Source organism: Eucyclogobius newberryi, unplaced genomic scaffold, assembly GCF_026437365.1.
Source record: "Eucyclogobius newberryi isolate DKJ021-1_F unplaced genomic scaffold, fEucNew1.0.hap1 SCAF_14, whole genome shotgun sequence".
Classification (NCBI taxonomy): Eukaryota; Metazoa; Chordata; class Actinopteri; order Gobiiformes; family Gobiidae; genus Eucyclogobius; species Eucyclogobius newberryi.
Window position 1 is genome coordinate 30,996,493 of NW_027315768.1, and position 24,224 is coordinate 31,020,716.

The following is a 24,224-nucleotide window of genomic DNA, read 5'->3' on the forward strand; positions in this document are numbered from 1 at the left end:
CGACTCTGCCATCATCAGACTCATCACGGACGACGATGACGCGGAGTACAGAGGACTGGCGCAGGACTTTGTGGACTGGTGTCAGCGGAACCACCTCCTCATCAACGCGGGGAAGACCAAGGAGATGGTGGTGGATTTCCGCAGACGCCACCCCACTGCCCCCTCACCAGTGAACATCCAGGGACGGGACATTGAGAGAGTGGACTCATACAAGTACCTGAGTGTTCATCTGAACCACAAACTGGACTGGACTCATAACACAGACGCACTGTACAGGAAGAGCCAGAGTCGGCTCTACCTCCTGAGGAGACTCAGGTCTTTTGGAGTGACAGGGCCACTCCTGGAGACCTTCTACGACTCTGTGGTGGCATCAGCCCTCCTGTATGGTGTGGCCTGCTGGAGCAGCAGCATCACAGAGAGGGCGAGGAAGAGGCTGGACAGAGTCATCAAGAAGTCCAGCTCCGTCCTGGGCTGTGCTCTGGACTCGGTACAGGAGGTGGGGGACAGGAGGGTCCTGGCTAGATTCACATCTATGCTGGACCATGAGTGTCACCCCCTGCAGGACACTCTCTCCGCTCTGGAGAGCAGCTTCAGTGAGAGACTGATCCACCCTCGATGTGTGAAGGAAAGGTTCCGTAGGTCTTTCCTTCCTGCTGCTGTCAGACTTTATAACAAAAACTGTTAGTACTGAACACTCGCAATACTGACCTAACCTAATACTGATGTGCAATTCTGTCGTATGTGCAATTGCTGTTGGAATTCATGTGCAATTCATGTGAAATTCATGTGCAATCTATGTGCTGTCGTGACATATTCATGTGCAATTACTGTCGGGATCACATGCAATGGTATTTATTTATTTATTTATTTATTTGTCTATGGGAGTTTTTATTTATTTATAGGAGATCTTCTACTGAAAGTGTTTTTCAGACTTCCTATAAGTGATCTGTTCTTCTGTATCTACCTCTGTATCTACCTGCGTTGCACCAATGAAATTTCCCCATGTGGGACAATAAAGGAATATCTTATCTTAAACACTGAAATAGTTGACCAAATATACTCTGGAGACAAGCGGGTGGCTTATCCAAGTTTTATTAGGTTAATTAGTGCCATAAAACACCCATAAAAACACACACACGTTTTAATTTTCATCCACTGTTGGAAGACGGTGGGGCTGTTTTTTCAAAGTGTTAATTTAGCCTTGGAATTTGAAAATTGTATGATATAAAAGAACAAAAATAATTCTATCTATGGGATATGTCAAGCAGCACACCTTTAATGACTCCCTTAGGTGGCACGTACAATCCACTAACTGTTTAATTCAACCATGTGAAACCAACTGTTCACTGAATTAGCATGAGAAAGGCGGTAGTGGTGAGCCAGGTCCTGGGGCGGAGGCTGGCGAGCGGCTCCCGGGCGTGCACACATTTACAACCTGTTTGTCTCTGAGCCACTGTGCCAAACGTCCAACTGAAATACTGTATGTAAAGTTTAAATGACTTGGATTCAGAATAAGGAGACATGCCGTGCACGAGTGCTACTGTTGCACCAGAAGCAGTTTGTTGGAAAAAGTGCCTTGTTCCTGGAGTTCCTCAGGGCTCCGTCCATTTGCAATTAAAGAATATGTATTATGCGAAATTGGCTTTTTGGAGCTTTTAATCGTGTTATAACACTATTTCATTATCTAAAACATACCTGGAGTTGTATTTGCTTCACTCACATGTGCGTCTTTGATCCTGTTTATGAGGCTGTCTTGCTCTGAGCCTCAGAAATTACTCTTTAAATTTAAATGTCCTCAAAGTATTGCGTCTCAAGTAGAAATTCATCACAGTATTTAAATCCCTAAATCATTTCCAGACTCATTCTTAGCATTTCATAACTGTTGCATAATTTATATGGGCTTTGGCCCTTGCTTACAATATGGTTGCTAGGTAACAGTTGTGGAATTACCTCTACCTATGTCATGTTTGTTGCCCATGTCCAACCAGGAAGCAAAAGTATAAACTTAAGAAAACCACTAGGAAATGTTCAGTAAAATCTGAAATATAATCATGTTCACTACATTTAAGTGAAGTGTGTGGTCTAACCTGCCGTTCCAATTCAAATAAATACATAAAAGGCATAATGTGTGCCCTTCAGTGCATTGCTGGTTATTATTTCCTTCCTCTTGTTGGACAGTTGGACTGGAAGTATCTTTGACAGAGTGGGAAAAACTGTTCATTAGATACCATTACACGGAAATGTGTTTAAATATTAATGGTGTGTTATGTCCGGACTGAGCATAATTATCTGACCGGGCTGACCAGCTTTGAAAAGACGTACAATTGCATATTAATAAGAACTCCATTGGACCCATAAGTGCGTATATAATATGCATGGGCGGACACAGTCGTTACTATCATGTTACATTTAGTCCCGTGTATGTCAAATGACCAGACCAAGAAGAGTGACTACAACTTCACCCATCAAAGAGTACTAGTTAGACTAATGAAAATGTGACAAAATAAATAAATAGATGCATTTAAAAGAATCCCATAAAACAAAAAAATGCATTGTGTAATTGTATGTTTACGATTTTTTGGAGACGTACAGGTCCTGAAGTCTGAACCCGATCACCTTCTCAGCAGAGGACGCTGTAGTCTCTGCTTGTCCAGAAAATGCCAGATTATGGTTTTAAACAGAACACAAATGTGTAAAGCTACTTAATACCAAAGACAATACATAAAACACTGTGATGATCCATAACAAACCCAATCCATCTGTGGTATAATTCTGTCCAAATCACCTGAAAATGTGCTCAAGCCGAACTACTTCAGTACAATTTAATAGACAGAGTACGTTGTAACACCTGTGTATATGAAATGTTGAAAGAGTCACAGCCGCCGAGTGTAAAGATCATTATGAGACATGTCAAACCACAGAACAAATTAGTTACACATCCATCTTCCATTACTTGGCTGCAAATGAGTGCTGTACTGGCCGGGGAGGATCTAGCTGTATAATTTATGGACTCGCGGATGGGAGAGGCGGTGTAATCATTCTCATGAGAGTGCCCGGGGTCCATCCATCACTCCCCAGCACTTTTTAAGGCCTGTTTGGTGTTTGTGAGATAAATCTAGTGCGCAGGAAACGCCTCGCCGCGCCAATCGCCGCGGCCCGCTGGAGTTTAGTTCAGTCAAGAGTCCAGACATGAGCACGGTTTACGGCGGAGGAGATTACACATAAAGACGTTCTCCCTTCCAGTCGATGCATGAGCCACTTGTGTCGACGGCAAATGTGTAATATGGAGGATGCAATAGTTGTGTTTATACCAAGGACTCTGGGCCGGGGGGCCACAACACGCCACTGTAACAATATTTTGGGTTGTTCAAAATATTACCAGACTGTTTCAAGACATTTAGTAAAAATAACTACTCATAGATTTTGATTTTTGTGAGAAATACCATACAAAATGCTTTAACAACATTGCTTTGCAAAATTGCCTATTTAGTTCAGAATTAAACTAAGACAAGACTAGTAACAACCAGGTCTGAACCAGGACGAACCCAGAATCAAAACAGGTCTGAAGCAGAATTAAATGAGGACTCAATCAGATCAAACCAGGTCTAAACTAGAGCTAACCCAGAAAAAAAACCAATAAACAAGATTTTTTCTTTTCTTTTTTCCCCAATATTTATAAAATGGGTTGTGGGCCGGATTAAATCGCTTGGACGGCCTGATTTGGCCCCCGGGCCTCATGTTGATTAGCCCTGGTTTATACTATTGATGTTTTGTCTCGACTCATGGGGGAAAATACCATATTCTGATCTGAAAACATGGTGCTTTAAACTTGGATTGTGATAATATCATAGTGGTGCAGTTAGAATATGTTTCGCCATCCAACCAGAAGTTTGGAGAGTCAAATCCCACTCAAGACACACATTGTCACGATGGGTGCGTTCCAAGCAACTGGGGAGTTTTTCCCCATCTCTGGTTTGGAAATAAAACTGCCCTGGAACGCCGCTCAAACTGGTAATTCCAACCCGATGATGCTCGAGAGACTTCCACTTCACACATCGTATCAAACAAATCCCAAACACTGGTGATTAAGCACTATTTAAACGGTTTATTACAGCTTAAACCCAACAATATGAGGCTATTTAAAAGGCTATGGCAGAGACATTCATAACAGCCAAAAGATTAGCATCAGATTAATTGTTTCTTTATGAATTCTTTCAGCCTGAACGCTCTGAGGGAAATAACTGATCCCTTTCATTGTTTGACATTGAAGGATGGGTCAAATGCAGAGGTCGTTCCCTGTAGTGTAAACCTGGCCATATCTCAAAGCAGAACTGTGTAACTTGATGGAAATACAAAGTTAAAGATGTTTTTCATGGAGACAGACACATTAATACCATACTCTGCATTATTATATTGCCAAAACAACACATTTCCATGGGCACAAGCAGATGCTGCCTCCCACAGTAAAAGACACAATAAAGAAACATGCTTTTTTTGAATAATTGAATCATTTGAATAATTTGACCAGTTGCCGTTTCTTTTCCAGAGGAATTTGGTCTCATATTGTATTTTATTTTAGAGTAAATTTGTTCTTGAGCCTATTCTTTCATTGGACAGGTTTATTCTTATTAGATAAAACCCCTTTAAACTCCTGTGCTGCTGCTCTTTTTCCGTTTTGTCGTTAAACACATGAACAAAGTGACACAAATGTGACTGATCTTATGTTGTTTTATGCAAATAATATAATTTCTGTTGAGACAAGACGTTTTAACGTTGAATCCAGTGTTGTTTAATACTCCCAAACCTAACATTAACACTTTCTTAACCTATTGACGAACTTGCCAGGCTCAATCTGAGTCGTTATGCTCGTCTGACTCCTCGTCCATGTTGTCCTCATTACTGATTCTTTAAAGTTGTTTTCTCTTCTTGTGGCAGAGCGACTTGTCAGATCATTTTACAAATCGAACCCACTCGCCGCAGTATCAAAGCCACTCTTAATATCTCTCCAATGAATAACTCTATTTTCAGAACGCTGTTTCCTTGTCCTTCTAGTTCACTGCCAGAGCTTTCTTAATCAATTAACGCGATGAAGACCTCACGTACAGTCAGAGTAAGCGCTGATTATTGATAAAACAACATCGCATTAACTTTGAAAATGTGCAATCTCAGGCAATTTGTGGCCTAGACAGGAACATTATGTAAAACTAATTGGAAGGATAAGGTCTATTTGCAGATTGAAATTGGTTTATCTACGAGGACGAGACATAGAAACACAGAGACGAGTCACTAAAAGGCCCACTTCCTGTTTCCTGTTTGATGTGAAGGCAAACAACAACAACAAGCTATTTACATTTATGTAACGTTAAGACATTCAAATACGTATCTAAAGGCGCATGAAGTTACGTAGTGTAGCTTTACTTACTTTACGTACTAAACTGCCAAATGTTGAGTTTAGTTTGGGTTTAGTTTTAGTTTTGGTTTAGTTTAAGTTTAGTTTAGTTTCGTTTGTGTTTAGTTTAAGTTGGGTTTAGTTTAGTTTAGTTTAGTTTGGGTTTAGTTTAAGTTTAAGATTAGTTTAGTTAGTTTAGTTTGAGTTTAGTTTGGTTTAGTTTGTGGTTGGGTTTAATTTATTTTGGGTTTAGTTTAGTTTAGTTTGGGTTTAGTTTAGTTTGGTTTAGTTTATTCTGGGTTTAATTTGGTACAGGTTGGGTTTAGTTTGGATTTAGTTTAAGTTTAGTTTAGTTTGGGTTCAGTTTAATTTGGCTTTAGTTTAGTTTGGGTTAGTTTGGTTTGGGTTAGTTTGGGTTCCGTTTAATTTAGTTTGGTTTAGTTTATTCTGGGTTTAATTTGGTACAGGTTGGGTTTAGTTTAAGTTTAGTTTAGGTTCAGTTTAATATGGGTTCAGTTTGGTTTGGTTTATAGTTTAATTTGGAATAATCAGTTCTTCTCAAAGCCAAAGAAAACTCTTAAAGAACAAATCAGAGGCAATTTACCGTTCAATTTGATCCATTTACAATAAGATCATCAATCAATATCGTTTATGCTTTTAACTGTCTAGAGTCATATTATTTATACTCATATTATATCCATGCTTATTACCAAAATATTAAATTACAGAATTACTTTGGCAAATTCTAGTGTACATTACATTACAAATATGCCTTGCCTTTCAGTTTAACATGTTTAAGACGACAAAATTAGGATTATTTTAAAGGTTTTACTCAACTACCCACTCTAAAAGTAAAAAAATAGCATAATAGTAATAAACATTTGTAATAGTGGCTTAAAATACAATCGTTAAAGAAACAAATCCATCATTTTATTGCGTGAAAACCTTATCTTATAATGCAGTAATTGTAACTAAATGATAATGCACTCCATACGTCACATAAATGCTACTGTGTCCATCATTGTGTTGAACTAGACAGAAAATTCACTATATTTCACATTAAATTGTACAGTACAATAATGTCTTTGTTCACAAACCTATTACGCGTTGCACAGTGTGTATTCGTGTCGTGACATGTTCATGTTCGCGCCACATTTCAGCCGAGCTTCGCGCTGGAAAAGACATAAATCAATGAGCTGAGCGCGCGACAAGCTGCACTGACTTCAGATTGTGTGGGAGGGCAAAGTACAGTATCGGCATTTACTATTAATTAAACATGCCTGTGTATAATCATTAAGGTGTGTTATTAATCAACGCTTCATAAATAGTGCTTGACATGGTCCAAAAAAACAACAAGAAAAAGAGTTTATTTACTTACTTGCAGTAAGAGGAATACAAACTTGATATGTTTTGGGAAAGTTGAAATTATCTTTGAAATGGAAAAAATAACTTCAGGACTAAACTTAAAAATAGACACATTTAAAATATAAAAAAATGATAATTATTCAGATCTTAATACACTCTAATTCCTGTTTTTTTTTCCATTTTTTTTTTTATTCTGATGCCACGCCTTATTTTCTACTTTTACTCCTTTACTTGCCTTATGCTCTACCTGGTCCACCTCGTTCTTTGTGTTTTTTTGTTGCTCTACGTTCTAATAACATTGCACAAAATTCAAATAAAACATGATTACAATCTGAAGATACAGATGTTTTTCTAACAGAGTGCTAAAGTGGAATACATGGAGGTGGAATAGACGATTATTGTAATAAACAATATTGCATTACATCTACTGCGCTTCTGTTGTTTCAGCACTTCCAGTTGGAGAACGAAGGGAAAGTCTCGCCGCTAAAATATAATATGAAGTAGATTGATTTGTGTAAAATGTTCTATGTTTATGTGACAAGTCAACAATGCACCGTTTCTCTAAGCAACTTGAAAATGTCTTTGCGTCTGTGCAGAACTTATTTTTCATGTTGAGATCGGCTGCTCTCCGTGAACTAAGACTAAAGTGATGAGCGGAAGGAGGAGCAAGCTGTCCTCTTCACAGATCTGACCTGTAACTTGGCCTGGCGGCAGATAGTTACATAGTGCACTTTAAAAACATGGCTGGTTGTAGAGTAAATATCCCTCTGATGTTGTATATTGATGATTAAGGCTTAAAGTGCTTATGACAGGTTTTTATGATTTTCTAATTGTGACTTTATTTGGTGCAAATATACCTGTTGTACATATAAATTATAGTTTTACACCAATTGAGTAGGTATTTGTGGAGAAAAATAAAAAAAAAAAATGTAGAAAAATGGCAGGAAGTGACATCACACTAGGGACACTCATTCCAGACCAAGTTTATGCATCAATTACAACTAAATAAACGACTTTTTTGACATTCTAAACATAAATTCAACAAAATAAAGATGTTCTTTATTTTCATTTGTCAAATGAAAAAATTGAACCATTGAGTTTGTTTTGTGAGTTTTGTCCCAGTGTTTTTCCTGGCGTGATGTCATCAATTACAAACAGGAAGTTGAATTATAAACCAAAATAATGAACTATTCTGTAACATTTTTTATAATTTTTAGGATTATATGAACCTTAACTTTATTTTAATTCAACGATCCTCCAACCTGTCATAGGCACTTTAAGCATTCTGGGAAATAACTATATGTCAAAAATAACTCTGTCGAGCCAGTTCCTGTAACACACAGTTCTATAGATTTAATATTACATAAAACACTCTGAAAATTGCGGCACTTTTGCTTTGGTGAAAGCGTTTGGCCCCAGCTGGAGGTCATGTGCTTCCATCTCCACGCGGGATTGGAGCGACTCCGTTAACTTTGTCTCCTTCTGTTTTCCGTACAATCAAAGCGACGTGATTGGCTGCTTCACCTGGAGCTGGGCTTGTGGAAACGGTTCCCTCTGAGCGAAACTGCCTTTGATTCTGAACGCGTTTGCGAGGAAATTGACGTCAAGCATTTGAAGCGACGGAAAATGCATCACGTGGAGCCATTATATCGAAAGTGCTGTGTTGTATTGTGTCGCAGAAATAGGACATTTGTTGATCCTTTCGATGGTGAAATGAACAAGCAAAATCCCTCTTTTTGCAGATTTTGATATAGAAAGTTAATTGCAACAAGCCACACAACAAGACAAGGGGAATTTAAAATTACCAACGTTTGTCTGAGCAAATATCAGAAATCAGAAAAAGGTTTATTGCCGTTGTCAGTGAAATAAATACAATAAATAAAATAAAATCAATCAATCAAATCCATCAAAAAAAAAAAAAAATAATACAAATGATAAATAAAATAAAATAAATGCAATAAATAAATAAATAAATAAATATATATATATATATATATATATATATATATATATATATATATATATATATATATATATATATATATATATATATATATATATATATATATATATATATATATATATATATATATATATATATAGGCTCCGTATGTAAAGTCAGTTGCCAGGTGTTTTTGAGCCAGTGTGCTGTGTTAATGAAAGAGAAAAGGGGAAATATGGACAGGTCACAGCTGAGTTCTTCTATGACTTTGACACTTGTGTTTACTGTTGGTCACATGTTTTACACGGATTGATCGTAGACAACGCAGCGAGAGGAGGGCTCACTCTGTAACCTAGATTCTGTCACGCTTGATGTACAGTACATAAATCGCAGCTCGTCTTTGGTCGTCCGAATCTAAATTTAATCCTCATCCTTGTCTCATTCCCATGTTTCACTCAAAATGTTTTCTCCACGGTCAGTAATCTTTCACCGCAGATGGACATGCAGTGGACACCCGCCGCTTGTCCCTAATAATAAACGGTTTGTGCATGTCAACGTACAGAATTTAGGCGAAATTGCTACCCAAATGTAAAATAGATAAATCCATAAGAAGTAAGAAGAAAACTATTGGAAATAATTCATACTATTATATATATATATATATATATATATATATATATATATATATATATATATATATATATATATATATATATATATATATATATATCATGTATTACTGTGTTTTCTGGGATATCATTTATCTTTCAATTTCTGAGCAAAGATCTTCAGATAAGCTCAAGTTTTGAATGACAAACTCAAACACTTGCCAACTTTCGGGAAGGAATAAAAAGTTATAGCTTTAAATGCAAATGATGAGGAGTTTTACGACATGATAGCGTTGTTATTATGGGAAGAACTCAGCAACACAGTAAACATTTATAACACAAATAAATCAGAGACACACTTTTAGCCAGCAGATGGATAGTCACTCAAAGCGCTTTTTTTTTTCATTCTTGAACATAATTTAAAATCGCGCATCTGTTCATAAACATCTGGCACATAGGACCCGGAGAAGCATTCAGTTTGAAGTTTTAGGTGCAAATTTCCTCCTCCTTCTGGGCTTTTTGCAACTGCACTTTGTCATTCGGAGGCGGATGAGCGGCCCGTTTGGAAGCGTCACTTTTGTTTGTTCGTTATAAAAGTGTGGGAGGTGCTCTTCGGCGTGACAGAGACTTGGACGAGCCGCAGTAACGCTAAGTTCACACCGACAGGAACGGCCAAGTCTGAGGAGGCAAATGTCCCAGAACACCACGCTCCCTAAGACTGTACGGTGTGTTCGAAAGTATAAAAAACTCTCCTTGGAGACTTTAAAAGGTTGTACATGGGGGAATTACATACAATATTTCATACGCATTAACCACATGTGTCCTTGATTGTGGAGTCAACATGGTATAACATTCATTTAACTGATGGTATTCATAATTAATAAAAAAAAAACTTGTTCCACAAACAGTTTTTTTGCGTTTTCTCACATTTATGTTTTAGCGTTTTCTCACATTTAAAATATATTTTGGAAAGTAAATCCTTGACCCTAATGCTGACCTTAACCACACCAAACCAGGCCTTAATGACTATGACTGAAATAGTTTTAACTAGTTTTTACTATTTTAATGTGTTTTTATGTTTATATTGTTCATGTTTTTGACACTTTAAAGCACTTTTATTGCATTTTTGTACATTTTGTGCTCTTCAAACACAATTGTATTGATTAATCTTACCCATAATTCTACAACAAATCTCAAATCTTAATCATATATTTCTGATTCTGATACAAAACAAAGCCTTAAACTAAACCATTATCATACAACATCAACAATAAAACATCACCAAAACTAACTAGGTCCTGACTTCTACTATAACAATACAACAAAGTGCAATTTATAACAAAAGAAAACACATAAAAACGTCCCAAACAAACGTGGGAACATACGTGACCCCAATCACTGCAATACATTCACCCACTTATCCATATCATATGTCTGTGTTCTGTTAAATAACCACCACAGAGCGCTCAAAGTCAGTTTGAGAATTGGATGGAAAAGAGCAACAAGAAAAACAAACATGGAGGCGCCCAATGCAGTTTTTCCAGATTGTTTTGCAGCTTGTTGCAGTCACTTTGTTTTCAGATGTCGAGCTTCCACTGTTGCTGTGTTCACTACTGTCCCCAGTGGCCAGCACATGAACAGCTCCATTGTTATCGCACCATCAAACTCCAAAGAATCGGACGAACTGACGGAAAGAACAACACAGACGAGAAACAGAAACTACTTCGCAATAAATCCAAAAGCGCTCGCTGTGATTTGCTGTGTCTGAGTATATGATTGTGCAACCGTTTTTAAACTAGTAGAACTGCAAAATTGAGTGGACAAAAAAATATCAAAGAGTAACGCCCCCCCAAAAAACGACAGAGCTTTTCCATGTCGGTGCAGTCGGCAGTGCTTTGAAGGTCGATGGTTTCACTGAGTCGACTTGTGGTCCAGATCATAAATGCACTTCTTGTCACAATCCTGTTCCCTCCTGTTCCTCCTTTCGGCGCTCCGGTCCTTCAAAGCTCGTAAAGGCCCTGGAGGCGAGTGGCGGAGGGAGCAGGATGAGGCTGTGCGCTCCCGCTGTGTTTCGGCGTTATCTTGTCATCGCCAAAACCAGATCCCAAAAATTGCACTTTGAAAAGAACGGTTTCAATCCTCTGTGTTTAAATTGGAACTGCCACACGCTGAGGTGACGCTGCCGGGGAAATTCACACCGGCAGCGAACTCAAACAGGAGAATAAACGTAATGTCTTGTTCGTGTGTGAAACAGAGGCGGTAAAGTTAGCAGGTGGGAACTGGTGACAAAAGGAAAGTCAAAATGTTTGTTTTTGTGGTAAAATGTGCTTGAAAATGTCTTGGTTGAGGTGAAATTAATCAGAGAAATGCAGAAATGTGACTGTAAATCCTTGCAAAATTACACTTCATGTCATTTTTATTATTACTCAGCTCTTTTAGCAGATTTTTTACACATTTTTTATCAGAGACTATAAACTCAATACTCCAATCTCACACATCTCCAAAACAGCAATAGCAATTTTATCTATTTACAACATATCTCTTAATCTTAGGTGTGCATTGAACTTTGTGTGTTTACGATTGGAGGATTTTTATGAATTTAAATTTGATATACTGTATATATATATATTTTTTTTTGTTACTTGAAGCTCACTGGTAACATAGTAGACTTATCCAAAGTTGAGTTACATACTTGTGTGTGCAGTAAACCTCCATCTGTACGTGGGCGGCACTCGCACCTCCAAAATCACACTCTCCACACGATCAGTTTAATCCAGCCTGGTTTAACTGAGCCGGACCAGGAACGAGCCCACGGACAAGCTGCCCGAGTCCTCCACTGGGTAATGTCAACGCTTGGACTGATTGGACTGGCAGAATCCTCTTGTCTCTCTGCGATCGAGGGGAAACGACGCCGGCGAGTTTCAGGCGAGGGACAGACATTAGGCAACTCACTGTGCAGATTCTGGAGCATTTATAAGTCGTGATTTTACCCAGAACTTTGCTTTGGATATTTGTCAGGCGAGTCAGACCCTTTCACAATATGGAGATGTCAGTTTGATGCGTCTAAACTAGTTGTACTTTTGTAGCGTATCTTGGGTCAGGATTAGGGCTGCAACAATTATTTGACTAAAAAACGAAATAACAAATAAACCGTTATCGTATTTGATCATTACAATCATTATCTGAACCATGCAGACCCTTAAACACATCTGAAAACTCTTTTTTACAACAAAAAGCTACATTTCTCAACCAAAAATGTCATCAATACTACACTTTATTTGTACATATTCTGTTTCTAGAAGCCTTCAGTAAACACAATTCAACCGTTATTTGGATGAAAATGTGTTTTAAAAGTGTACAATAGAAATGACTAGTCGACTGATCATAAAGAGTCATCTCTAGTTGTAGGAGTGGTTTCCAGGAGACAAGGTGAACAAGTAAACGCTACACAGACAGACCCCGCCCAGACCAGGTACCTTCATGTGGTGAGTTGAGAGAGCTCTGAACTAGATTAACAATATAAAGCAACATAGATTAAAATAAAAATTGTACATATGAATCAAGTCTCAAGGACATCAGGGCTTTAACCATGATTTACTTTGGTGACACTGTAAAAATCCCTTATCCCTGGAGGTCCAGCCCACCAAACACAGCCCTTCTCTGGCCGATATTCAATTCAATTTATTTTTCGAACGCCCAAAATCACAACCGCGTTTACCTCGAAGGGCGACAGTGAAAACAGATTAAACTATGTTCATAGGGACTGGGCAGTGTCCCAGCATCCCGTGTCCTTAGAAATATCTCATAATACAAAGTTTAATTCAATTTGATTTGGTTTTATTAAAAGCAAATTAAGATGACATCTCGATTAAAAAGACTCAAGCTGATTATTGACGATTAGAAACAACAGAATCTGGATCTCGACTGAAATTTGATTAATGTGCCCTAAATGTGGCAGTCTAATAATAATGGTGTTTAAGAGAACACAGGGGCAGACACGGGGCAGATCGAGGAGAGACAAGGGGCAGACAAGGGGCAGATCGAGGAGAGACAAGGGGCAGATTGAGGACAGACAAGGGGCAGACGCAGGGCAGACACGGAGCAGACACGGAGCAGACACGGGGCAGACAAGGGGCAGATTGAGGACAGACAAGGGGCAGACAAGGGGCAGATCGAGGACAGACACGGGGCAGACAAGGGGCAGATCGAGGACAGACACGGGCCAGATCGAGGACAGACAAGGGGCAGATCGAGGCGAGACAAGGGGCAGATCGAGGACAGACACGGAGCAGACAAGGGGCAGATCGAGGACAGACACGGGGCAGATCGAGGACAGACAAGGGGCAGATCGAGGACAGACAAGGGGCAGATCGAGGTCAGACAAGGGGCAGATCGAGGCGAGACAAGGGGCAGATCGAGGACAGACACGGAGCAGACAAGGGGCAGATCGAGGACAGACAAGGGGCAGATCGAGGACAGACAAGGGGCAGATCGAGGCGAGACAAGGGGCAGATCGAGGACAGACACGGAGCAGACAAGGGGCAGATCGAGGACAGACACGGGGCAGATCGAGGACAGACAAGGGGCAGATCGAGGACAGACAAGGGGCAGATCGAGGTCAGACAAGGGGCAGACAAGGGGCAGATCGAGGACAGACAAGGGGCAGACAAGGGGCAGATCGAGGACAGACAAGGGGCAGATCGAGGACAGACAAGGGGCAGACAAGGGGCAGATCGAGGACAGACAAGGGGCAGATCGAGGACAGACAAGGGGCAGACAAGGGGCAGATCGAGGACAGACAAGGGGCAGATCGAGGACAGACAAGGGGCAGACAAGGGGCAGATCGAGGACAGACAAGGGGCAGATCGAGGACAGACAAGGGGCAGACAAGGGGCAGATCGAGGACAGACAAGGGGCAGTTCGAGGACAGACAAGGGGCAGACAAGGGGCAGATCGAGGACAGACACGGGGCAGATCGAGGACAGACGGTGGCGGATTAGTGACTTTTGGTGCCACAGTAATGAGTCTGGGTGTTTAATCCTCGTCATGATCTGGGCGTGTGGCTCGGCTTTCTCAAAAAGGGTCAGAGGTTGTGGTTCATACTGTGGTTGTTAGAGCGAAAACCCCTCAAAGAAACCATCACACATCTTTGTAAGAAAATGATGGCTTTGGTTATGACTAAATTCAACACTAACTTCAGGGGCCACGATTAAGATGAGTCCAGTTGAGCAACAGTAAAGTAGTACAAGGGCCACAAACAAACTTTCACCAAGGTCCAGTTTGAGAACAAGCCGAGGTCCAGAACATTGCTGCATTTCTGCCACTTTTATTTTAAAATATATATTACTATATTATAACAAATAATTATGTTTTTACTTTTTCCCGCTCGGTTTTTGTTGCTTTTGAAGGAAGGTTTATCCATTTACCTAATTCCTGTGAACTTTGGTGGATTTGCTTTCCTGTTATTGACCATTTTCATTGTTGGGTTTTCTAACTTTCAGTGGTAAAATAAACAGTATTATTCAGAACTGCAAGCTATTGACCGCAAAGACCGCTATTGTGATTTTGAGCTTTACAAAAATACATTTAAATGAACTCAATTGAAAAAAATTGCATTACATTTAACATATTCAACATTCATATTCATATTGTCCTACTTAACACATCACTTTTATCTTTCTTGAAACCTATAACCATTTAATTGCGTCAACATGAAGTAATTAAAGATACTGTAAATACCAAAGAGCTGTCAAAGCAAATGTACAGGGAACAAAAATACAGTGTAATTCTTTGTACTTTATTCTTTTAACTTAAATACATGAAATACAACCACAAAGCTCTGCTCATAAACGTGAACACTCAGAAAAATGGTGCAGAGCTGCTGTTTTCTGGAGATAAAAGTTCAATTCTTTATCTAGGACATCATTAGAGGAGATTTATTCTCTATGTGATGCTCTGTGGCCAAGGAGGCTAAAATAATCAGATTATAACTTTGGAGCAGACAACCTCTTCACTGCATAAAACAAATGTCTCCGAGGCGAGTCAAGTATTGTTCAAGCTCCGTTCATGGCTCAAAGGCGAGTGCTTTCCATTACGATGTTGTGGCTGTTTCCTCAGTGTTCACAAGCCTCATCTGACGCCAAGACGTCCATGACAAAAGCAGGTGGTTAATGTTAGCTGATTTTCACTTTGGAGCAGAGAAAACTTCAGTCAGAAAGTACAAATCAGATTATTTTAGCCTCCACATAGCAACACATAGAAAATAAATCTCCACTGACGATGTCCTAGATAAAGAATTGAACTTTTATTTCCCGAAAACAGCAGCCATTTTTCCTCTGCAAATACGGCAAACGTCTCACCTCAAATAAACCCAAAAGTGGTGAAGAATCTGCAAGTACTATAAAAGCAACAATACACGTACAGCATTCAGGTTTTTAAAGATGCGCTGTGTACTTTTTCTGGCGGGTGAGTTATTGCTTTTGCGTGGAAGGTTCAGCAGTTTGTGATTCCAGTTATTTACCTTGCATTTAATTACAAGTTTCAGGTCGTTCTGCTGAAAGAACAAGTTGGAAATACAACAATTCTTACAGTACATAAGGTTGAAAATTCAAGGCAGAGCAATAGCATCTCCATGGAGACAAGCGGCCAACGGACTGTGCAACAGAAAATCCATATGATGCATCTTTAACGCATCTGTCAAGACTTTAGAGGCTCTTTGACTCTAAATGTATAAACCCAGGGCCAAGCTCTCCACTGCATAAAACAAATGTTTCCAAGGCGAGGAAAGTGGTGTTCAAGGTCTGTTCAAGTGGCTCAAAGGCGAGTGCTCCAGAACCATTACGATAATGTGGCAGCGCTGTTCCCGCACCTCCTCGGCTGACGGAAGCCACGGGAACCAATGTCCAACAAAAGAAGGTGGTTAATAATAGTTTGAAATGGGTGATACGATAGACATAAATCAAGCTGTTTTTCACGTTATATAAAGCAGCCTCTATATAACGCCTCTTCATGCACATTTCACCGAGACAAGCAGCAGATTTACTGTATTTTCTTAGTTTTGGCCCGGGTGCGCCTTATACATATATTTATACTTATATACTTATACTCCGGAGCGACTTATATGTGATATTATTTGTTATTTTCACACTTGCAACCGCATTTTATACTCCAGTGCGACTTATATATGTTTTCTTCTCATACGTACATGTGGCTACGTGACATTTTAGAACTCTACATGTGTCACTCGCTCTTAATGTGTTAAAGTTGTTTTAAAGTTGATCATATTATGATCAACTTTAAAACAGGAGTCGAGCCTCGAATGCAGGACAACACAGAATGACTGTCATTCTTTTCAGCACATGCCCTTTTTGATTTTATATTTGCTGTTTTTTTTATCATTGTTCATTGTTTTATGTTGCACCGAATCACTAAAGCAAGTTCCTATTTTTGTGAATTCTGTTCATTGGCAATGACAATAAACCTTTTTCTGATTCTGAATTACTCAAACATGCACGAATGAAACAACTTTGGCTACGATAATGATGAAACACGTGTCGTAAGAAGGTTAAAAACTCACTATTAAACATCCTTTGAGCTGGTTAGTGGTTATGATCAATGATGCACACGGATTATCTTATATTTCACGTCACAATATTGATCAAAAACAAGTAAATCAAAGACTTTGTGTGTAAAAATCTCAGAGCTAATTCTGTTACATCACCGTAAAGGTGGTGACAACACAAGGCGCTCTGCCGCACGACGCCGACAGCTCTGACGATGGAGAGCTGCAGATCACTGTATCGAGTAATGGATTTTTCTCGTTCTTTTTTCTCTCTCTCGCATCAAAATGGATCCGTGACTCTGCTGAAACTCACACGTATGACAAACAACCGGAGAACGCAGCCACGGAGCGGCCGGCGCGTGTTGCACGTCAGTGAAAAACATGACATCCAAGAGAAGAAAGACTACACCGGCATGCATGGATCCCTCTGAATACAACTTCCAGTGAGTCAATGATGAGGCGGAACCATAACAACTTGGTTGAAAGCTCATAAACTGTTTGTTATCAGCCACTTTTACCACTCTATTGGATTGTGGCGATGCTTTCTAAAGACATGCAACTGCAAAATGTCTGAAATTGTTGTTTCAGATGACATCACAGCAGCAGCTAATGAGTCAAGTCACTGATAGAAATGGTCAGATTAAGCATTTGTAAATTTAAATGAGTACAATATAATTAACAGGGAATTCTGGCTCTCGCCCTCCATTTGGGCGTATGACATCATCACGTTGTAGAATCAGAATCAGAAAAGTATTGCCATTGCTAATGAACAGAATTCACAAAATAAGAACTTGCTTTGGTGATTCCGTGCAACATAAAACAATGCACAATGATAAAACAACATAGTCAAAAATAAAAACAATTTAAATCTATAAATAGGCTTTTTCTGTACCTAAAATGTATGGTTAAATTCACAGATGTAGTGCAGAAAGTGAGCAGTGCAGTGAGTGATGGATTAAATTAAAGTTAAAGTGACAGTGTTTAAGAAGTGTTCGCGAGATTCTGAAAACAAGCAATGTCACTGTGTTTTAAGAGTTGTGGCAGGCTCGCCCACCTCTGTGAACCCTGTGCCCAGGCTTTTGGTCCAGGAGCTTCACACATTGGATATATTTCAGTGTATAATGTAATATGTAAATGTGCACCTGCTCATGTGCCCTCGAGCAGAGCGGCGGGTTATTATGCCCTGCGCTCACGTGGTTTATACAGCATGTTGTCGCCCTGTGTAAGGACTGACTGGGGAAAGAGAGCGTTTTCCTATGCTGCTCCCTCAGCTTGGAACTCCCTTCAAGTGGACCTGAGGTTGGGAGAACTTGTCTCACATAAAGGTTTTTGAGCAATTTTAAAAAACAAAGAAAGAGAAACAAATGTCAGTGCTTTTAAACTCGATCTGAATGAGTTCTTACCTGGTTAAATAAAGGCCATAAACAACGAATCAAATGAAAAGCTCTTGAAAGCAGGCGACTGTCTACGTAGAGTGCAAAAAAAGGTACGTTGAAATCTGCTATTTGCTAATTTGAGACGGGTTAAATAATGAAACTTGGATTCACCTTCAGTCAGTTTAGTCTGAGCCTTGCCACTTGCTAAAAAGTCGATTCTGCACTTGATTTCTCCTGAAAAGAGAAATCAAGTGCAAAAGCCAGCACCGTTTTTTAAATCCTGATTAAGTTCGGGTTCATTAGTTCATGGTTTAGCTCTGGTTCAGTCCTTCTTTAGTGGAAGTTTCAGACCTGGTTCAGTCATCATTTCATCCCGATTCCATTTGTGACCAAGTATATTTAATTACAGTGGAGTGAAAACGCTGCTCGGGAAGTTCCCTATTCTCTGGAGCAGCAGTGGTTGTGGAAAAGTTTGAGCATCGCTGGTGTGAAACATCTGACGATTACTGTAAACGCACATATGTGGCCGACGCAGCGAACACCAGGCATCGTGCCAGGAGAGGACAGAATGGAATCTGAACGGTCTGAACAGATTGAGAACGCGGCAGTTTGAGGAAATGAGCGACTGGTGTCCAGACTGTCCCCAGTAACGAACGCACGTAATGAGGAAATGTTTGGCATGTTTAACTAACCAACAAACAACTGGACACACACTCATTCATATGAAAGTAACATAGTGAATCGTATTATTAATAAAAGGTACAGACTTGTCGTTCCAGTGGCCCAAACGTAATGCTAACGAATTCCTAGTGTCCTAATTATTCATCACAATGAGTTTATAAGCGCTTTCCAGTACTTTCAGAGTCCAGAGCGGAGTTACACTTGTTTCCCGGTTCATGACACAATAAACAATGAAAAAACGCTTTATAATTAGAGGCAGACAGCACACAACCATCTATTTTTGACACTGAATGTTGCTTTTACAATATCTGTACAGGGAGAAAACTCATTTTTATCCACAGGTATTACATGAAACCTGGGACCGCCCCTTTAAGGACAATAGTTGCAGCTGAAATACCAAAGCGCTGTCATTGAAACGGGACAATTCAGAACCATAACAGCGCCATATTTATTTGTTCGGTGGACTACACGATACACCTTCATCGTTTACTCATACGAAGTCTTGTGAAAGTGTTTTTCCCTGAGCGAATTATGCAAAATCCTCGATGATACATTCAGTCGGCAAAGATTCATTGCGATACTCGGAGGAGGAAAATGACCAGCTTCTTAAAGAACACAAATTGAAATGTTGACCATAAATGGTGTCACCGTTCTGCATTTAAATAGTTTATGCAAAGCGAGAAAGTTTATGTGACTTAGATGAACTTAAGAGGCGTTATCTAACTCCAGTTTAATGCCATTCAAACATCCCAGGCCAAGTAATGACACATTCATGACAAACAGTGCTTATTTTAAACAATTACATGGACAAAAAAGGTGAAATACATTTGAATATTTCAGTTTTTTTGGACCCTTGCACCATCTCATCTCTCACATCGAGAGCCAATCAACCGCCGTGTCTAATCCCCATCGATTCTTTTTGGATAAACCTCAAGCAAAACCACAGTCGGGCATTGATCAAACTGGGTGACTCGGGGCGGACGAAGAGCAGTGATTATTACGGCCGAAGAGGCGTGACGAGGCGACTGGTCAAACCTGACATCGGAGCGCATGCATCAAGTCACGCCAAGACGTCGCGACAGAACATGGATTATTGGCTTGTTATTAGTAAAGAATGCTTGTCCTATTCGACTGCCATCGCTAATGTTAACTAGATGTTCGGTCAATTATGCGCGTAGTAGCATAAGAAACACAGTGGCACAGGCAGAGGTTTTTTTCATCACAAAGAATAGAAAATATGATAAATTTAATTCCCTGCTGTTTACTATTGATTTAGTATTCTCTTGAAGTCTGTTTACAAGCCTATTATTATGCAAAGAAGGACGAGTAGTTCTTTCACAATGGACGACAGCAAGATTGGAATGAATTGTGTGAAAAGAAAATAATTATGTCATATTGTTCAGTTAGAAGCAATAGTAAGAAAATACTAAATGAAAGGTACATTGTTACGCATTGGTTTGAAAGTTATTGGGTTTAAAAGGTGTGTAACACTGGGAAGTATCAAGTTAACCTGATTTTAAAACATGCAAAACAATCATTTACTCACTTTTCTGCTCTATAAAAGCAGTCAAACTTTAGAATTACAATTTTACACAATAGGGAAAAGGCGGATAAAGTGTTTTCCCTATTGTCCCTTTACTTATTGTTCTTTTATGTATTGTTCCTTTCATTTTGTCAGAATACCTACACTTCACAACACACAACACACAATAAAAGACAAAAGAAAAAGACAGTTATTATGTCATTACAACAACGGCATCCACCAGAATATTTAAAGAATGACTAATAAAGAGGGTTAAATAGAATAATTACAAGTGAAAAAGTAATAATATCCCAATTGTTATTTTGGAAACATGTTAATTAAAATATAAAGCGCATTGTCCCTAAATTAAACTGTACAAAATGACCTCAAAAAGAGAACGACTCGTCAACAGTGTGAACTTCCAAACAAGGACAAGGGTTTAAATGGATGTTTTTGCACTTTTGTGGTTCATTTTATGGTGCATTTGTTGTATTTTATGGTTTTCATGCGTACGATTTCTCCTTGAACCTGAACCGAGACAATTACAGGCACATTTTTGCACATTCCTGACTTGTTGTGAAAATATTGTTTGAATATTGCAATCAAGAAAATGCAAAACATATAAGTTTTTTTTTTTTTTCTTTTTTTTTTTATGTTATATGAAGATTTCTGTTCAACCTTGATTTTCCACTGTCTTGATGTAGAACGTCCTGTCCTCTATTTCACTCACTGCCAACCAATTTCCTTTCGAGGACAACGAATTATGATCTACTACTATTTCTACGGCATATCAGTATATTACAAGTAAAATTGCAAAGTGACACAAATGGACAATTTAGAACTATTCGTCCTACTTGGAATTAATTTTGGCAAAAAAGAAAAAGGAAAAAAATCACTGGTGCAAATGGTCACACTTCTTTGCTTCTTATGGCCACATGCGATTCATGAAGAGTGCAGATTCTCCATCCACATGCAATTTCCTTTCAATAAAACCTCTTTTATACGTGCACATGAGAGAGAGAGAGAGAGAGAGAGAGAGAGAGAGAGAGAGAGAGAGAGAGAGAGAGAGAGAGAGAGAGAGAGAGAGAGAGAGAGAGAGAGAGAGAGAGAGAGAGAGAGAGAGAGAGAGAGCGTGGACATAATGGCTCAAGGGGAAAAGTGGTGTATGCACTGCGCACCATTCAAAGCCAGGCAAATATGCAATGCCTTTTCACAGCTCAGCCAACACAGATAAAAAATTAAAAATAAAACAAGTTCCCAAGCCTGCTGCTCCACATATTTCCACTATTATTCAACCTCCAAGTTTGAAAACTCAGCCTTTCTTCTCCAAATAACGCGCGCCTTTGTGAACGCGGTGATGGGAGCAAGAACAACTAGTACAGACTCGGGGATCGATCGTATTTTTGTATTCAGTATTTGGCCCCCGGAGCTAAATTTCTCTGCTGGGACTTGGAGGGTGAAAAGTGATGCAGGACCCGCGGTGAAATCGATGCCTCTGTGTTGAGTCACGCGCGTAAAATACCCTCCACATTTACGCACACACTCATAAACATACATCCCCAGTCGTTGAAAGCAGTGAAAGGAACACACTTATTGCAGGTGTCGGGTAAACAATGCGCAAAATCAACTGAATGCAACTCAGAACTATGTCATATTCCTTTCATTTTGCTTTTGTAACCGTGTTTTTTCTGCAATTCCCCCAAACAGTAAAACAGTATCGTTATGGCGCACGTCCAAAGTTGTTACAAGCCGCGCGTAAAACCAAAAATCGTTTCCTTTTGAGTTTGACAAACGCCTCTACGACAAGACAGTAAGACTCGAGACGTGATGTGAATGAACTCCAGCTCCACTGCTCCACTGCTCCACTGCGCCATCGTCCACAACCACAATAGATGACCAACAGAACCCTGACCCTGCAAGAGCGCGCAAACGCACACATGTACGTGCGTGCGGACTTTAAACACATGCAGCTGCGCGTCTATCCATGTGTGTGTGTGTGTGTTAGGGGGGGAGGCAAAAAACACTCGCGATTCTTGTTCAGACACTGCATCCCGGGGCAAACTGTGCACCAATGCGCATCCCCCTGCCCCCCCGCAAAAACACCAACTTTACACCGCGTTTAACTTTCAAGCGTCCTTACCTTGATCGTCTTGGTGGATTGGCATTTCACCTGGTGCGAAACACTTGCGGTCTGGTTCATGTTGAGGAGAATGTGGCGATCACAGCAAGAAGAATAAAGCCCCCAAAAAATAAATGAAACAAACAAACAAACAAACAAACGAACGAACTGCAGCCTCGTATCCGACAAAAAGCCAAGAAGCACAAAAGGAAATAGAGCCGATGCCACTCGCGCGTGGGATGAGGGCGGGTTTGGTCCTTCCTTCGCTGGAACTGGAAAGATCGGAGTGAGTGCGCGCCGCGCCGCTCTCCGCGCGCCTGGTGCTGATTGGTAACCAGGGGCGACCGGAGGAATGCCCGACCCCGGAGAGAGACCCCTGTGCGGAGAAATGTGCGTAACGATGTGGTAATGACCAGCAAATGATATCTATATGTGAGGGTTTTTATTAAGGCTGTGAAGGTATATGTGGTGATGAGGACTCGGTTATATCTTCAGGCTGTTTCTGTGACAGTTTAAGATGGTATTTTGTTCACACTTGTTGCTGTTTGGTACTTAATTGAGACCATTTTAGCTCTGATGAAGACATGGTTTGGTCCTGTTCTAGTCTTTGTTTAGTCCTAGTTTATTTTTGGGTTTAGTTCTAGTTTAGTCCGACATTTGATGGAATGATGTGCAATTGAGCATGACCTAAACTCAAATAATGTTAAAAATCACTTAAATAAAAATGTAAAGTAACGCTCCGAAAAATTACTCAAATAAATGTAATGAAAGTTAATGTGAGAGTAACAGGACATGACATCAGATTCATAACTTTAAGTTAATTTAATTGGAAGGTCAAACTAAACATTTGCAAGAAACATACATTTTTTAATGGTTTCATGTTGTCAACATGATGCTTTTGTCATTGCAATGTCTTTAAAAAAGGTAATTACTCGAGTAGATGTTAACGAGTACTGCAACTTATGTCTAAGTCTCTACAAGAAGACCACGTGTCCCTTTTGTGGTTGTCCTGCCATTTAGGGCGTGTTCCCACTTGTAATGGCCCAGTTTGAATCCTAATTTGAGTCTGGTCTGATGGTTAAACTACAGGGCAAGGAATTGGGCTTGTTTACTTTGTTGGGGATTATTTTGTTCACCAGCAGCGTTTGGTATCAATCAGTTCATGGTACGTGACCTAAACGCTACCTGCCGCCATATTGGATCTAGTTGTTCATGTATAAAATCAGTTTGATCAAAACAGTTCTAATCTTTAGTATCAGTTGTAGTGCAATTTAGCTTTATTTCAGCGTGTTGTGCATGACATGTTAAACAATGATTAGCATTTAATGTCATTCTGGAACGCCCACCGAGGAAACTGCTTTGAATTGATTGTGATTAGCATTGACAAGCAAACATAACAGACTCGTAAATCTTCTAACCATCAGCTTTCCATGTGTAGTAGTAGTACTAGAGCAGCATCAAATACTAAGCTTGTAAGTGATTGAACTTTTGAGTGCTTACATTGGTAACCGTCTAGTGTGGCCTTGGGCAGCATTAGCTCTATAATGTGGCCTTGGGCAGCAGTAGCTCTATAATGTGGCCTTGGGCAGCAGTAGCTCTATAATGTGGCCTTGGGCAACAGTAGCTCTATAATGTGGCCTTGGGCAGCAGTAGTTCTATAA

The 24,224-nt window shown here is 39.7% G+C and overlaps 1 protein-coding gene across 1 annotated transcript in view; it reads right to left on the reverse strand.

Annotated features, from left to right (window-relative positions):
- LOC140359961 (inactive dipeptidyl peptidase 10-like) overlaps positions 1 to 22,826 on the reverse strand; it is a 310,263-nt gene extending 287,437 nt beyond the window's left edge. The window contains exon 1 of the mRNA XM_072445245.1: positions 22,585 to 22,826. Coding sequence (XP_072301346.1) covers positions 22,585 to 22,644 — 60 coding nt within the window. The 5' untranslated portion in view covers positions 22,645 to 22,826. The remainder of the gene's footprint in view (positions 1 to 22,584) is intronic.
- Positions 22,827 to 24,224: the final 1,398 nt, after the last annotated feature.